Below are 15,914 nucleotides of genomic sequence, written 5' to 3' on the forward strand. Positions count from 1 at the left end.
AGAGTGGGGTGGGCAGCGTACAGAGGCTGCGCGATGGTGACCAACACGACGACATCGCGGCAGGGACGGAGACGGAGAATATATGGTCCTCATGCAGTGGGGGGTGCAGGGCCGGTGGCGATGTCCACAGCCCAGACCGCAGCCACGGCGACACGGCGTCTTCCACGGCCAGGACCACAGCCACAACAATGCGGCGTCTTCCATGGCCAGGACTGCAGCCACATTGACCACGAGAGGACGATGAGGGAAGCAACGGCGGCGAATTTCTGAAGAGGGAAGAGAGATTGGTTCGGCAGCGATGAGGGGTGGGGGGAGACGAAGGGTGGGACGTGTGTTCGTAGGTTCTGGCCTTCTGGGTCGTGGGTCTATTTTTTTTCTTTGGGCTATTTTTTCGAGCGAGGATATTTAATCCTGCATACGAAGGGTGGAGGGAGAGGTTGATCGTTAGGAGGGGAGGTCGAACCATCACCACGACGACAACGACGGTAGATCCTCTTTTAATAGTAAAGATTCCACAAGGCTAAACGGTCCTACTATTACATCCTTTTTTGATTCTCATGCGCCGAGGGGCTTCAGGGAAATCCAAACTTCCATACAGGATTACAAAACAACCATCGTTCCTTCAAATTTACAAGAGATGATACTATATTTCTAACTGGTCCTTGCTCGGAGCAGAATCAAGGTGATTTCGAATCAACCTTTGATCCATGATCATGTTCGGAATCTGCAGAAGAATAGCCGATCGCTCAGTCCAGGACTCACCAAATATACAAAAGAAGATGATGTGTGCAACGATTTGAGTACCTTTTCACCAAAGAAAATCTTTGTGTTATTGGCAATTGATTCAATGAACCTCAGCTCAAGATACTCAGGTGTAAGTTTTAGCTTGTTAGCCTCTGCTTCCTTCGTAATCCTAGACAGACCAGACCGAATGCAGCAAGTTAACAAGAAGCATCCATGAGCAGGATAAATGAAGAAACAGTAATGCTTGTCATGCCTGTAATAGTTTGCATCTGCAAGGGCTCTCTCTCGGGCAAGAAACATTTCATTATCAATCTGCTGCTGCCTTTTGGAACTGTCCTTCTCCGTTAGCATCTGCTGCATGAGGATCTTGCTCACTAGTGCATTCTTTTCTGCTTCAGATAGTGCGATCTTCTTCTGAGTTTCTGCCTCCTTTTCTGCCACCTTTTGCCTTTCGATGGCAATTAGCGCCTGGATTAAAGATACTATATATAAGTAAACAAAAGATAAGTACACAGAAAACATTCTCCAGACCTTATTAGTTACACAAACAAGGAGACCTTAATAGTTACACAAACAAGGAGATGTCGTCATCATATTAGAACCTGTAACATTAAATCAACATAAGTAATCATTCCTGCAAGCAAAGAATCATGCCTATATCAGAAAAAACATATACTCCCTCTGATCCAAAATAAAAGGTGTACTGATTTTTCAACAAGTCAATATTCTCTAACCTTGACCAAGTTTATGGAGAAAAATATCAATGTCTTCAAAACCATATTATCATTAGATTCATCATGAAATATATTTTCACTTCTATTTATTTAAAATTGTAGATGTTCATATATTTTGCTATAAACTTGGTCAAAATAGAAAACCTTTGACTTTTCAATAAACTACTATACCTTATAGTTTCCAACGGAGGGACTAATAATTAACTGATCTAGGATCTTTAGCACTGGGGGTGCCACAGTTCACAAGTACAATGTATGAACATAACTTTACTACATATGTTCAAAATTTGTGAAAATTACACTAGGAATAGTATAATTTAGTGTAATGATCATCACAATTCCAACCAATAGCCCCAAAATAGGGTTTAAGTTGTAGACCGTCCCAGGACTCAAAGTTGCTGCTTTCCAAGATATATTTGTGTATCATGATTTGGAAAAAAGCTCGGTCAGGGAGAACCTCGTGACAATTGGTTGGTTAGAGGTGCGTTGCGCACCCAGTGTGCTCGTGGTTGTCTTGCTAAAAATGCCATGGGTGCTAGTGCCTGTTGGTCAAGACTTGAAAAAGGCTTGCTGATCTAATAAAACATTACTGCCTTTTCATGATGGCATGAGATAGGGGTCAGAACTTAAAACATTGATAACAAGCCCTACTAATACTAGGAATATGTTAATTCATAAAGCAGCTTGTGAAGTTGCAAAATTTTAGTTTACAAAGTAAAATAGTTGCAATTTCTATTACTACAGAGTTATATGCAACATGAACAATCCATTGTCAATCGGGATGACTTTGAAAAATCAATCAGAGCAACTAACTAGGTGTTCCAACTTCGTTAGCCACAATAGCTTATTGAACAAGGTCTAATGCATGATATGTATGCTGCACAAACAATAGCATCTCAAGAACTGAGCATTGTATAAACTTCGCATGGACACAAGTATCAGATGATTTGGTCACATGAAGTGCATATACCTTTGTACGCTCCTCCTCCATAAGTTCAAAATTTCTCCTAATACTAACAGGTATGTTTGGTTTTGTAACACGAACACTGATAATCTCAATTCCAGGAGCATAGCGCGTGCAGTCCCTTTGGATAGCTTCTTTCATGGTCTCATCAATCTGATATTTTGGCAGGACAGGTGAACCGGTGATAAAGGTATAAGGTTAATATATTGGACAGCTAAATGTAAGAAGGGAAAATATCAGGTGAAAAATGTTAATTCGCTATTGAACTCATAGATTTCAAAATATTCTCAAAAGAATACTATGTATTGGGAGAATATTTTCTATATCTATACAAATTTCAAGGATACTTAGCCAAACAGTGGAACCACTATATCAGTAATTAATTGTCTTCTTGTGTCTCACTGGTGTGTTTTGAGTTAGATTACAGAAGGTTGCAGAAATGTAGAATATAACATGCACCTACATCTCATAATCATTTCACACCAAAGAGTTGTGCATATGCTTTACAGTGAGTTTTCACCCATTTGAATTTTAACTGCACATTTTGTCATGCAAGAAAGAACCAAAAGTGGATTATTAGATGAAAAGGATTTACCAACCTGATCGAACATGTCAATGTAAACTTGCTGCAAACTATGAGCACTGCAGAACTGGTTTATCTCGTGATGAATTTTGTCATATATCCATGTCTTATCATAATGCACACCATAATTGAGCAGGGTCTCATAAACAAAGTCTTTATTGAGACGATTGACAACCTACAGATCACCCAGTGGATTAACCAAAACAGAAACAAGCAAATAAACTTTGTAGAGCAGAGTTATAACTTATAATAGAAACGATTTTACTGAGCAACCATGGAATTAGCAAATTTCTGACTTTGCAAGCCCGCTCCCCCGCCGCCGCTGCACCGGCCCACGCCGGCTGCCGCTCCGGCACCGTCGCCCACCGCGCTCTGATGGCCACCCCGCCGCCTTTCGCCTCCAGCCGTTCTCGGGAGCTCTGATGGCTGGGGTCGAGCCCATCCTTTGCGGGATCTGAAGCCCCTTCCTACCGCGACATGCTCTGCCCCCCCCCCACACACACACACCCCGCCTGCCTCCTCTCCGCTCCCGCCCCAACCCCCGGCACTGCCGGCCGTGCATCGCTTCCCTCGCTCCGACATCCACCGATGGTGCACGGCGAGGAGGCCGTCCCCGATGGGCGAGGGCTGGGAGGTCGCCACCGGCAGGAGGCCCCGCTCGCCGTGCCGCCTCCGGCGCCCGCGTTGTGACCCCGGCCTACGCCGCAACCCGCCTCCGCCCCCTTCTTCGGGCAAATGCCCCGCTGCTTCGGCGACCACCCGGGCATGCCGCCGGGACGGACGTTGCCGCTTCTACGGCCACATTGCCCGCAACTGCACTACGCCGCGGCCCTACTCCCCCTTCGGCGCACCCCCTGCTGCCAAGTGCCTGTGGGCCGCGTCCCCGCATCTTTCGAGCTCGTCGGCGTCGAGCGTGGCAGGGCCGAGCCAGCCCGCGTTCTCCGGGCCTGATTCCCTGCCATCCTCAGCCACGCTGTGCCTGCCCGCGTCCTTCGGGCCCGGTTCCCTGCCGTCCTCCTCCCCCACGCCTCCCTCCAACGCAGGCACCCCCACCCCGACGGCCACTACCCAACCTGCCTCCACATCACGCGAGATCTTCGCGATGTCGGGGCACCTCTCGCTACGGCCAGCTGGTGCGGTCTGCTACATCCCTCGCTCGGCGCGCATCGACGCAGCAGAGCGCGCTCTCGAGCTTGCCCTGGTCGCCATGGTTGTCGGCCACCGCTCCGGCATCCTAGAGCATGGCTGGGACATCTCCACCATCCAACTTCCGTCTCCCTACTACATGTTGGCCGCTTGCGCCTGACACCGCGGACGGCGGCAACCTCTCCGTCTTCAAGCTTGAGGCTTGTACTACCAACCCCGACGGGATTCCTCACTCCTCTGAGCTACTCCTGGAGGAGCCAGATTCATTTGCTAGAGCCAACCCTGATCACGTTGAGCGTTTTGCGCTTCCGGTCCTGTGGTTCCTAGTTACCATCCACGTGCGCCACTCCGCCGACTACCGTTTCTCGTGCCTCCACATCGCGCGAGATCTCCGCGATGTCAGGGCACCACTCGCTATGGCCAGCGGGTGCGGTCTGCTACGTCCCTCGCTCGGCGCGCATCAACGCAACGTAGCACGCTCTCGGGCTTGCTCTGGTCGCCACGATTGCCGGCCACCTCACCGGCGTGTCATCCACAGACGTCGCGGGCGCGCTCTGCTCTCGCTTGCAGCTCGGGCCCAACGAGTTCTCCGTTCACCCCACCCACAGCGACGAATTTCTCCTCCGCTTCTTCGAACCTGCCACCCGCGCGAGCGTCGCCATAGCCCCCGTCCGTGGACCCAACTTCCGCCTACTCATCCAGCCCTGGAGCCGCCTCGCCGGCGCTGAGCCGCTCAGCCTGCGCACCCATGTTGATATTGAGATCTACGGCACCCTAGAGGATGGCTGGGACATCTCCTCCACCATCCAACTTGTCTCCCTACTACATGGTTGGCCGCCTTGCGCCTGACACCGCGGACGGCAGCAACCTCTCCATCTTCAAGCTTGAGGCTTGGACTACCAACCCCGACGGGATTCCTGGCTCCTCTGAGCTACTCCTGGAGCCGGATGCTTTAGTTGGAGCCGACCCTGATCGCGTTGAGCATTTTGCGCTTCCGGTCCTGCGGTTCCCAGTTACCATCCACGTGCGCCACTCCGCCGACTACTGTTTCTCTTGCCTCCACATCGCACGAGATCTCCGCGATGTCGGGGCACCCCTCGCTACGCCCCTCGCTCGGGCTCTTGAGCTTGCCCTGGTCGCCACGGTTGCCGGCCACTGCTCCGGCGTGTCATCCGCAGATGTCACGGGCGCGCTCTGCTCTCGCTTGCAGCTCGGCCCAACGAGTTCTTCGTTCACCCCACCCACAACGACGAATTTCTCCGCTTCTTCGACCCTGCAACCCGCGCGCGCGTCGCCATGGCCCCCATCCGTGGAACCAACTTCCGCCTGCTCATCCAGCCCTGGAGCAGCCTCGCCGGCGCTGAGCCGCTCAGCCTGCGCATCCATGTTGATATTGAGATCTACCACATCCCAGAGCATGGCCGGGACATCTCCTCCCCCATCCAATTTCTGTCTCCCTACTACATGGTTGGCCGCCCTGTGCCTAACACCGCGGACGACAGCAACCTCTCCGTCCTCAAGCTTGAGGCTTGGACTACCAACCCCGACAGGATTCCTCGCTCCTCTGGGCTACTCCTGGAGGAGCCAGATGCGTTTGCTGGAGCCGACCCTAATCGCGTTGAGCGTTTTGCGCTTCCAATCCTGCGGTTCCCAGTTACCATCAACGCGCGCCACTCCGCCGACTACCGTTTCCCGTGCCGCCCTCCCCCCGACCTCCCGGCAGCGATGCCGATGGCCTCGGCCGCAATTCCCTGCCTTGCCATGACACATGGCCCCGCCGCCATGATTTTCTGCGTACATCCGAAAACTGACAGTCTGGCCGCCCCTCCGGCCGCCATGCCGCACCCCTCCTCGCCGAGAGTGGCAAGAGGTGCTAGGACCTTACCCAGCCACTGGCGGCATGCCACATCACCCATCGGTCCACACACAGCTGGCCCACACCCAGGTGGACCCAGTCGCTGCTCTTCAAGTCGCCGTCATGCCTGTGAGACAGTTTGTCGCCACCTTCCAAGTTGCCACGCAGGCTGGGGCACCAGCAATTCGAATTGTGCCTTTAACCGGCCTAGCTGGTGCTAGCGACCCATCTCCTGGCTCACCTGGCGCACGCCCGGCCTCGGACCCGCTACTCCTTCTGGAGGCGGCCCTGGATCCCAACGACTCCCAGCAAGCGGCCAACTCCAACGGCCCTGCCCCCACTCTGGATTCGGCGTTGTTGCAGCCTCCACCAACCTCCAAGGATCCCGATGCCCCTTTCCTGACTACCGGGGATGCCCCGATGTTCCCGCCTGCCATCGCGACCCCAGCACTACAGGAGCTCAGCCAGTCGACCACTTTTGGCCCGACCCAGATTCTTCCCCCTGCCTACCCATCTTCTGGGCCCCCGCCTCGGACCCCTCCCGCCCCCACCTCGGGGCTGGAGACCACCCAACCAGCATGCATAACGCCCCTCGACCAGCGCAACTACCCCGCGCATGCATGCAATGCGGTGCCCACCGCGGGCTCCCCACGTAGCGCAAATCCGACCACAACCATGCAACTGCCGCCATGCACGTCGAATGGTACCGCTTCTTGCGCCGTCGCTCCACGTTCTGGGCTACCTACAATCTGTAAAGGAGCAGACCGCACCCATCTTGGATACCCCTGCACCTAGACGCAGACGTGGAGACATTCCTCCCAATTTCACCCATCACTGCAGCAACCGCATCGCGAAGCAAGATGGTGGCTTCGACTCCGAGACCAAGGCCAAGCACGTCCTCCTTCGTAGGCTGGGCCTACTCAACGATGATGAGCCACTCTCAGCCGACATCCTCGCCAAGTACTCCGGATTGTTCGACCGCCCACCCGCTACTACTCGCCTTTGCGGACTTCTCTGGTTGGCAAGTGCCGCGCGATCTGATTGCGGGTTGCGCCTCAGGCCAGCCTCTCCTTACCGCGGCTTGATCAGGCTTCTTCCTCCCCGCAGATGGCACTCGTGGTGGTATTCTCATCGCCTGGCGAGCGGATGTGATCGCTCTTGCCAACCCCATCATTGGCTCTTTCCACGTTTCCGCGACAGTCTCTTCTCTCTTCGGAACAAATACTTGGTGGATCTCGAGTATCTACGGGCCACAATCCGAGCCCGACAAGCTTGCGTTTCTCACGGAGCTTCATGATCTCCACGACTCCATAGCAGGGCCATGGCTCATTGGCGGCAACTTCAAGATGATTACTTCCCTTGCGGACAAGAACAATGGCCGCGTCAACCACCGGTCCATGAATCGTTTTCGTCGATACGCGACATCTACCTACATGGCAGGCGTTACACATGGTCTAATGAGCAAGACAACCCCACCCCGCGCGCAACGAGCGAGTTCTTGCACACCAGATTGGGAAACATGCAACCCCAACCACCTCCTCCACTGCCTCGCTACCGCGGTGTCTGATCACTGCCCGCTCGTTCTCGATTGTGCGTCGCGCGCTCCTGGGCAACCCCGATTTCATTTTGAGCGCTTTTGGACCAAAATTGAGGGCTTCCACCAAACCATCTCAGACGCCTGGAACTCTCAAGCGCATGACCCGGACCCTTTCCGGCGTATTTATGCCAAGCTCAAGGCTACCGCACGCGCTCTGCAAAGTTGGAGCTCCCGATCTACGGGCAACATCGCCATGCAACTCCTCGTCCCCCGGGAGTTCATCTACCGCCTTGACGTGGCCCAAGATCACTGCCCTCTCTCCGCGAGCGAAACTTGGCTTCGTCGGGAGCTTAAGCGCATATATCTCGGCTTGGCTTCCCTCCACCACTCCCTCGTACGCGAGCGCACACGCTTCTCATGGCTCACGAAAGGAGACGCGAACACCACCTTCCTGAAAATCCACGCCGTGCATCGTCACCAGAAAAACCGCATCCTCGGCCTTCATCATGAGGGCCTCTACATCACCGACGAAGCTAGCTTGGCCAAAATGGCGTTTTCCCACTTCTCGGCCACCATTGGTTCCTCCATCTCGCGCGAGCACATCATCAATCTTCACGCCTTCGACCACCGCCACTTCGATCTCCTGCCTCTTGAGGAGCCGTTCACCGAGGACGAGATCTGGCTCGCCGTCAAGTAGATGCCTACTGGGAAGGCGCCCGGCCCGATGGGTTCATTGTCGAGTTTCTACGCTCATGTTGGGCCATCGTGAAGGATGACATGTGTGCCGCCTTCAACAAGTTATATGCTATGAACGGCACGGGATTCCGTAAACTCAACGAACGCTCCTCTCGCTTTTGCCCAAGAAGCAAGATGCGTCTACTATCTCGGACTACCGGCCAATCAACCTCATACACCTAATTGCCAAACTCTTCGCCAAGGTGCTCTCTCTCCGGCTTGCGCCACGCCTCGGCAACCTCGTCTCCTCAAAACAGAGTGTGTTCATCGCGGGGAGGAGCGTCCATGACAACTTCCTCTTGGTCCAGCAAACCGCGAGGCTGCTTCACAATCTCAAAGCACCACGCGTTCTTCTGCAGCTGGACATCACCAAGGCCTTTGACACGGTCTCATGGCCCTTCCTTCTCGAAACCCCACGGCACATTGGCTTTGGCCACCGCTGGTGCGAATGGATCTCAATTCTCCTCTCCACGTCATCCACCCGGGTCCTCATCAACGACAACCCCGGGCCGCCGATATCCCACGCGCAGGGTCTACACCAGGGTGACCACGTCTCACCCATGCTCTTCGCCCTGGTCATTGATAAGCTTAACTCACTGCGACAGCATGCCACGCTTACGGGCATCCTCAAGGGGCTCACCCCACGTCATGTGGCGTCCGGCGTCTCCTTGTTCGCCGATGACGTGGTCATCTTCTGCCACACCGATGCCCACGAGCTAGACACTATCAAGGAGCTCCTCCGATTGTTCGGCAATGCCTCTGAGCTAAGCACCAACTTCCTTAAATGCTCCGCTACGCCAATCCGCTGCGGCAACGATGAGCTCGCCACCATCGAGTCCTCTCTTGCCTGCCCGATGTGGGCCTCCCTATCAAATACCTCGGCTTGCCGCTCTCGACCCGGAAGGTCTCAGCTTCCGCACTCCTCCCTTTAGTCGACAAGCTCGTGAAGAAGCTCGCTACTTGGAAAGCTTCCCTTCTCTCCCACGGGGAGTGCCTTGCCCTAGTCCGCCACGTGCTCACGGCCATGCTGATCCACATTCTGCTCGCGTTGACCTTAAACCCCCTGATCCTCAAAAAGATCCAACAGGCTGATCCATGATTTCCTGTGGCATGGAACAAGGATGCGCAAGCCGGATCTTGCATCGTCTCCTGGCAGAAGGTCTGTCGGCCCTTGGAGTTGGGTGGGCTCGCCGTTTGCGATCTTCTCCGCACCGGCATCGTGTTGCGTATTGACTTTGGCTCCAGGCCACCGACCCCAAGCGCATGTGGAAGCATCTACATCCCCCCTCCAACCGGGAGCCTTCCGAGCTTTTCCGGGCCTCAACTTTGTGGACACTTGGCAACGGCAACACTTGCAAATTTTGGCACGACCACTGGCCCAAGGGCAGGCCATCTCCGAGATCGCGCCTACCCTCTTTTCCCTTATCCCGCGTCAGCGCCAGAACAAGACTTGTCCGCGAGGCCCTCTCCAATCGTTGTTGGATCACGGACATCCATGGCAACCTCAGCCCCATGGCTATCCTTGAGTACGTGGAACTCCGGAGGCGTCTTCAACAGATCACCCTCTCTAGCGAGCCGGACCAGCTCTCCTGGATATGGACCGTCCACGGCGAGCTCTGCCTATAGAGCGCAGTTCATCGGTGCCACTGCTTCCCCCCACTGGCTCATCATTTGGAAATCTTGGGCTCCCATCAATACGAAAATCTTCCTGTGGCTGGCCTCCCTCGACTGTTGTGGGACTGCCGACAGTAGAGCGAGACACAACCTCCCTCACGACCCCACATGCAAGCTCTGCGACCAAGAGCACGAGACCATTCATCATCTGCTCGTGGGATGCGTCTTCACCCGCACCATCTGGCACGAGATCCTGGCCTGGTGCCGCATGACTGTGCTACCCCCAGACGGCAGGCTCAACTTCTTCGAGTGGTGGTCGATCGCCACATCTAGTGTGTCCACCTGCCTTCGCAAAAGACTATGCACCTTGATCATTCTCACTGCTTGGGCCATTTGGAAGCACCGGAACGCGGCACTCTTCGACGCTGCTATCCCATCTCACACCAAGCTTATTGACGACATCAAGCAGGATGATTTGTTATGGGCCAAAGCCGACGCAAAAGGGCTCGAAAGAACACTTCCTATAGCCTGAACCTTAACTTGTAAAGGCTAAGCAACCTCCTCTGCTCAACTTAGCGCCTTCGAGGTCGCCATTCGTGTGTACGGCACCGAAGGACGCTAACCCTGTACCTTCTCACCCTAACCTATCAATGGAATGATAGGCAGCGTTAGCGTATTTGGGGGAAAAAACAATATTACTAATACCTCTATCTTGTCAAAGCTGATCATGACACCGCCTTTCGTTCCACAAGGAATACCTTTGACCTGGTTTAGCAAAATAAGACGCATAAACATATTTATATCATGGACTCAACTGCCAAAGAAATACGCCACTCTTTCAGTTGGTACCTCAAAAGTTTGAAATAAGCAGACATGATCAGTAAATTAACAACAATTGGTTGAAAAAGAAAGGTAAACTAACTAAGATAAGATTGTATTGAAACCATAGCTTCATAAATGAAGGCAAAAGAAGGACATTCACTTGCCTGGTCTGTTTGGAGTGTAACCTGTATTGGCTCAAACTGGGTGATGAAAGGCAGCTTCAGGTGATAGCCTAGCAACAGAGACGAAATAAGCAAAGAGATACTCAAACAAAAAAGAAAAGAAAAGAAACACTTGGGAAAAGAAGTACCTGGAGTAGTAATGGTTTTCAAAAGAGCACCTCCCCTCCAGTATACCCCAACATGTCCTTCAGGAACTTGATGTAAAATGCTTGATGGAGCTGAGATTGAAACCTGTAAATATTAACCAATACATGAGCTATTTAACAGTAAGCTCCAAATAGAATGCTTAAATAAGAGAAATAATTTATCTACTATGTAGATATCAATATCCCTTTCTTCTTAGTTTATGTAAACCAATACACATCCTAAATTGCCTACTTGATATAAACAATGAGCTAAGCATAATAAATAGCACACTCAAATAAACATGAACAGGCAGGAGACAACATTTATGTAAAGCTGGTGAAACATCATAAGGGAAATTGCTGTTTTATGATCAGTCCTCTTAATGTCGTTTTGTACTTGTAAACTAGGGTATTGAAATACATAACGAAAGTGCATCTGTTCAAGCTTTTGATAATTTATCTCAAAAACAGATAAATACTTTCTCCGTCCGGAATTAGTTGACGCTCAAACGGATGCAGTGCTAGATACATTCGTTTGATCATGAACTAATTCCGGACGGACCGAGTATTCGAATTGCTTAACAAGGGTAGCAAAATATTTGAGTGATTATTACTGTTTATAACTCCAGTGGACCCTGATGAAAAGGGAACGACAACAGAAAGTGGCCTCTTCCTCTGTTGCCTTGATTCCTCACCTTGGAGGACACATTTGTAATATTGCCATTTTAGGGCAAGGCACAGTAAGCAAGTTGCAGTGCAATACCATCTTTAGATTCTCTTTCACTAAGGTCTGCAAGTGAAGTTCAAATTTAGCTGATCCTATTATTTTCTCTGTACGTATCAGTTCTCATCAAATGTGTGACTATTACTCCCTCTGTTCCTAAATATTTGTCTTTCTAGAGATTTCAACACGTGACTACATACGGATCAAAATGAGTGAATCTACACTAAAATATGTCTATATACATCCGTATGTGGTAGTCCATTTGAAATCTCTAAAAGACAAATATTTAGGAACGGAGGGAGTACTTCTTTCCCTAATAATAATAAAGCACGGATTGACTCCTTGGGTTCACCTTTTTTTACTGGCGTCCCCGGTGGGCCTACGCACACGCACAGAAAAAAGAACTGAATCCGAGTCCTAATCATAGGTCCCAAGTGGAAGCTGATAACTACACGATTGTTACAAAAACGGGTGCATTGACGTTTCTCCCCAAAAAATCATGACATAATCCCTTCCCATGATCTGATTTGATTCCAGGCTCTTGGTGGACGGGTCCGCCCCTCCTCTTCCGATCTCGCCTCCCTGTCCTAGGGTTCTGGCACCGTACATAATAAACAAGCAAGCTAGCAGGCGAGCCGGGGAGGAGGCCCTGCTGCTAGCAACCAAGATCTTCCAGCGGTAGACGTATCTTAGAACAGAGAAGAAAAGGAAAAGGAGGTTAGCCAAGGAGCCGATTTCCTGTCTTCCCGTCAGGGAGATCAACCGCCGCCGTTACTCCAGTAGCCAGCAGCCACGGCACGGCACAACCAGCCAGAGAACTCGGCAAGCACATCCAGACCAGAGACATTATGCCACCACACGCGGGCGGCAGTGCGCTCGGCAAGCACAACCAAACCAGATGCACAACGCCACCGCATGTGGTGGCAGCGGATCCTCCCAGCTCCTCGGATCGAGGCGGCTACAGGTTGTGGCTCTTGGCCCCGACGCCGCTTCTCTCGGTGCCACCTAGACATGTCTGCGGTGGTGGAGCACGATTGACTGGCGAGCAGCACGGGTGCGTGCGGCAGCGCGGCTCCATCATGGCCTTATGGATGGCCGCTGCTGCACCGTAGGCCCGTAGCACCACCTCCGCCACGACGTGCGGGGAACTTGGCGTCTGCTGCCACTCTGATGGGCGGACGCGCATGGCAGGTGTGATTTGCGCACCATCGTCAACTCTCGAAGTCAACGCGACACATGCGTCCTTCCTCCCGTCGCCAACGCCATGAGCATAGCAAGGGTGGCCATGTTCAACGGAGCAGCACGCGAGATCTCTCTGCTCCGGCAAGCGGAGGCACCAGGCTGCCAATCAAGATCTTGGAGAAACATGGCTACAACCATAAGGTAAATATACGTTGTAGGTTGCACCGCTTGATAGCAGATGTAATATTCCAACTTGAGCAACGTAAGAACTAATTGGCGCACGCAACTGCAAACCAGCCGATGGATGAATGGTTGCATATGGATCTTGCGTTGTGCACTGCATATCTTTTGACAAGCCTGAAGATTTTACGGGGAGGGCTGGAGCTGCAAAGCCTGACGCTACTACAAGGTAGACAATTTCCGCCGGTCTGCTGTTTTTGTGTTACATGTGTCAACTCTGCATAGTTATGATCTGATTTTTGCAGTTCTGGCCAATTGTGCATGCATTAGGATGAAATAGCTTACTCAAAGTCGAATTCTACTATTCTTATTGAAGAGTTGATTGTATTTGTAGTTCTTTGGGGGATTGCAATATTAGGGGTGAAAAAAATGTATGCCGTGCATCTTTTTTGCTTTGCATAAATAATTTCTTTATATGCTACCATTTTTTAATTCCAGTTATGACGAATGTTTGCTCTCGTAAACGCTACATATGTCCCATCTTGATCTTAAGTCCTAATGGGGAGTAACTAGGTTCACGCAACGCAAAGTACTAAGTTAGTACTAAGCAGTAGCAAGTTTGGCTCTATTTGTGGTTGGTTGCAAGAGGGATATATTGTGATGCATGATGCTTAAAGCCTTTTGTTATATGCTTTATATTTTGAAATAGGATTTGTTTACTTTGTAACCTACTAACTCAGATATTTTAATAGTTTCCATTATTTGTTCATATTCAATCTACACAACCCGTATGATAGCTCACAATTTAAAGTAATAAGTTAATATTGTTGTGCTCAATTATATTCTAGGTCCATGTTCTCACAATCTTAGTAGCACTATTTTTGGATTGTTTTTCTAATTTCACTCGCAAAAACAACAGATGCGTGGTTCAGATGGGTGTGGGACAGTATAGACGCATACACTCATATATGTCGCAGGCACCTTAGTACCTTAGTAGTCTACGGGAATGCCTTCTCCCACCGTTTCTCTCGTTGCAACGCACGGGCATGTGTGCTAGTCTTCAAACTATGCATTTATAAAGTACATATAACAGATTCATGCTTTCTATCTCATTATAACAAAGTAGCATCTATTTCTATTAAAGGAAGGCATACTTTTGACTTTATTGACTTCCTACAACAACAACAAAGCCTTTCAGTCCCAAATAAGTTGGGGTAGGCTAGAGTTGAAACCCACAAGATCTCGAAACCTAGTCATGGTTCTGGAACGTGGACAGCTAACTTCCATGCACCCCTGTCCATGGCTAGTTCTTTGGTGATATTCCAGTCCTTCGGGTCTCTCTTTACGGACTCCTTCCATGTCAAGTTTGGTCTAACCCAACCTCTCTTGACATTATCAGCACGACTTAATCTTCCGCTATGTGCTGCCGCTTCTGGGGCCTGCATTGTATGTCCACATCATCTCAGACGATGTTGGACAAGCTTCTCTTCAATTGGTGCTACCTCAACTATCGTGTAATCATCATTCCGGACCTGATCCTTTCGTGTCTGGCCACATATCCATCTCAGTATGCACATCTCTGCTACACCTAACTGTTGGACATGTTGCCTTTCAGTTGGCCAACATTCTGTGCCATACAACATCGCAAGTCGAAGTGGTGTCTTATCTAACCTACCTTGTAGCTTTTGTGGCATTCCTTTGTCACTTTATGAACTTCCTCCTTATGATTAATAAGGCATAATCTTACAGATGAGGTACTACTAGTCCTTACTCACACTGGACTACCGAAACTTTTATGGTTTTATTAACAAATAGACCAGGAGACCAAAGATAGACTTCTTATCATTAATCACAGTTCAAAATACTGGCCAGTTAATCGGCATATCAGACAGTTAATCATGTCTTGGCCACCTGCTGATATGAAAACCACCTATTCATGGCATTAACCGGGTGGGCCGATTCATCAGACTGAAAAGCTGATTAACTGGCTGTCAGACCAAATAATCTGCTGGGCCGATTAACTGCCAAGGCAATTTGGGGCCAACTTCTCCCACAGCCACCCACGCATTAGGTTAGACAGAGGGTCGATTAACTCATTGTCCCTCACACTCGGGGAGGAGTAGCCGAGGGCACCATCCCCTCACCGAGCAACCACCGGCAACGTCCTTCACAAAGTAGCAGCAGCAACTAGTTTAGCTGATAGATGGATTGACTAGCCCACAGCTAGCTCAGCTGGAGGCGGATTGTTGTTGTTTGGACGAGGCAACACATATACCAAAGTGGATTCTGGAACATCCAAAGCCACACTACCTCACTCTATTTGCTGCCTTGTCCAAACAACAAGAATGTTGTCAGTTGCCACTTTGTGGGAAAAAAAAAAGGAAAAGGTTGCCTCCCTTGTTACATTACGGTGTACAGTAGCATATTTATCCATTAATTACAATGCATGTTGCTGTGTAGCCTAGGATATATATAGATATGGCCGTAGTTAACCTACCGATAAATGGGTTACCAAGAAATTCGGTTAATAGATTGATTCATCGATTAATCCCTAGGGCACGGGGCGGGCCCCGAACACAGTCACCCTATCATTGAGTTCTGGAGCAGCTCTCCGGCTCATGTATCTCAGGCTGCTGGGCAGACCTTACACAAAAGGGAGCGAGTGATACACAGGGGTGGTTCCATGCCAATAGAGATAGAGCAGAGAGAAATAGATAGCTATTACATTAATCCACATAACTCCTGGCCGAGCAGGCCACCAATCCGAGTGTTCCGCAGCGACCCCCA

The 15,914-nt window shown here is 50.8% G+C and overlaps 1 protein-coding gene across 2 annotated transcripts in view; it reads right to left on the bottom strand.

The window, feature by feature from the left end:
* Positions 1–471: 471 nt before the first annotated feature.
* Positions 472–15,914, bottom strand: part of LOC119296020 (erlin-2-B) — a 23,856-nt gene continuing 8,413 nt past the window's right edge. Inside the window, exons 2-9 of one of the 2 annotated variants that reach the window (XM_037574438.1) lie at positions 11,045–11,147; positions 10,899–10,966; positions 10,618–10,677; positions 3,042–3,200; positions 2,449–2,595; positions 998–1,212; positions 805–913; positions 472–724 (exon numbers count right to left, since the gene is read on the bottom strand). In XM_037574438.1, coding sequence (XP_037430335.1) covers positions 644–724; positions 805–913; positions 998–1,212; positions 2,449–2,595; positions 3,042–3,200; positions 10,618–10,677; positions 10,899–10,966; positions 11,045–11,147 — 942 coding nt within the window. In that variant the 3' untranslated portion in view covers positions 472–643. The remainder of the gene's footprint in view (positions 725–804; positions 914–997; positions 1,213–2,448; positions 2,596–3,041; positions 3,201–10,617; positions 10,678–10,898; positions 10,967–11,044; positions 11,148–15,914) is intronic. The other variant, XM_037574439.1, reaches the window with a different exon arrangement.

The sequence above is a fragment of the Triticum dicoccoides genome, chromosome 4B (genome assembly GCF_002162155.2).
Source record: "Triticum dicoccoides isolate Atlit2015 ecotype Zavitan chromosome 4B, WEW_v2.0, whole genome shotgun sequence".
Lineage (NCBI taxonomy): Eukaryota > Viridiplantae > Streptophyta > Magnoliopsida > Poales > Poaceae > Triticum > Triticum dicoccoides.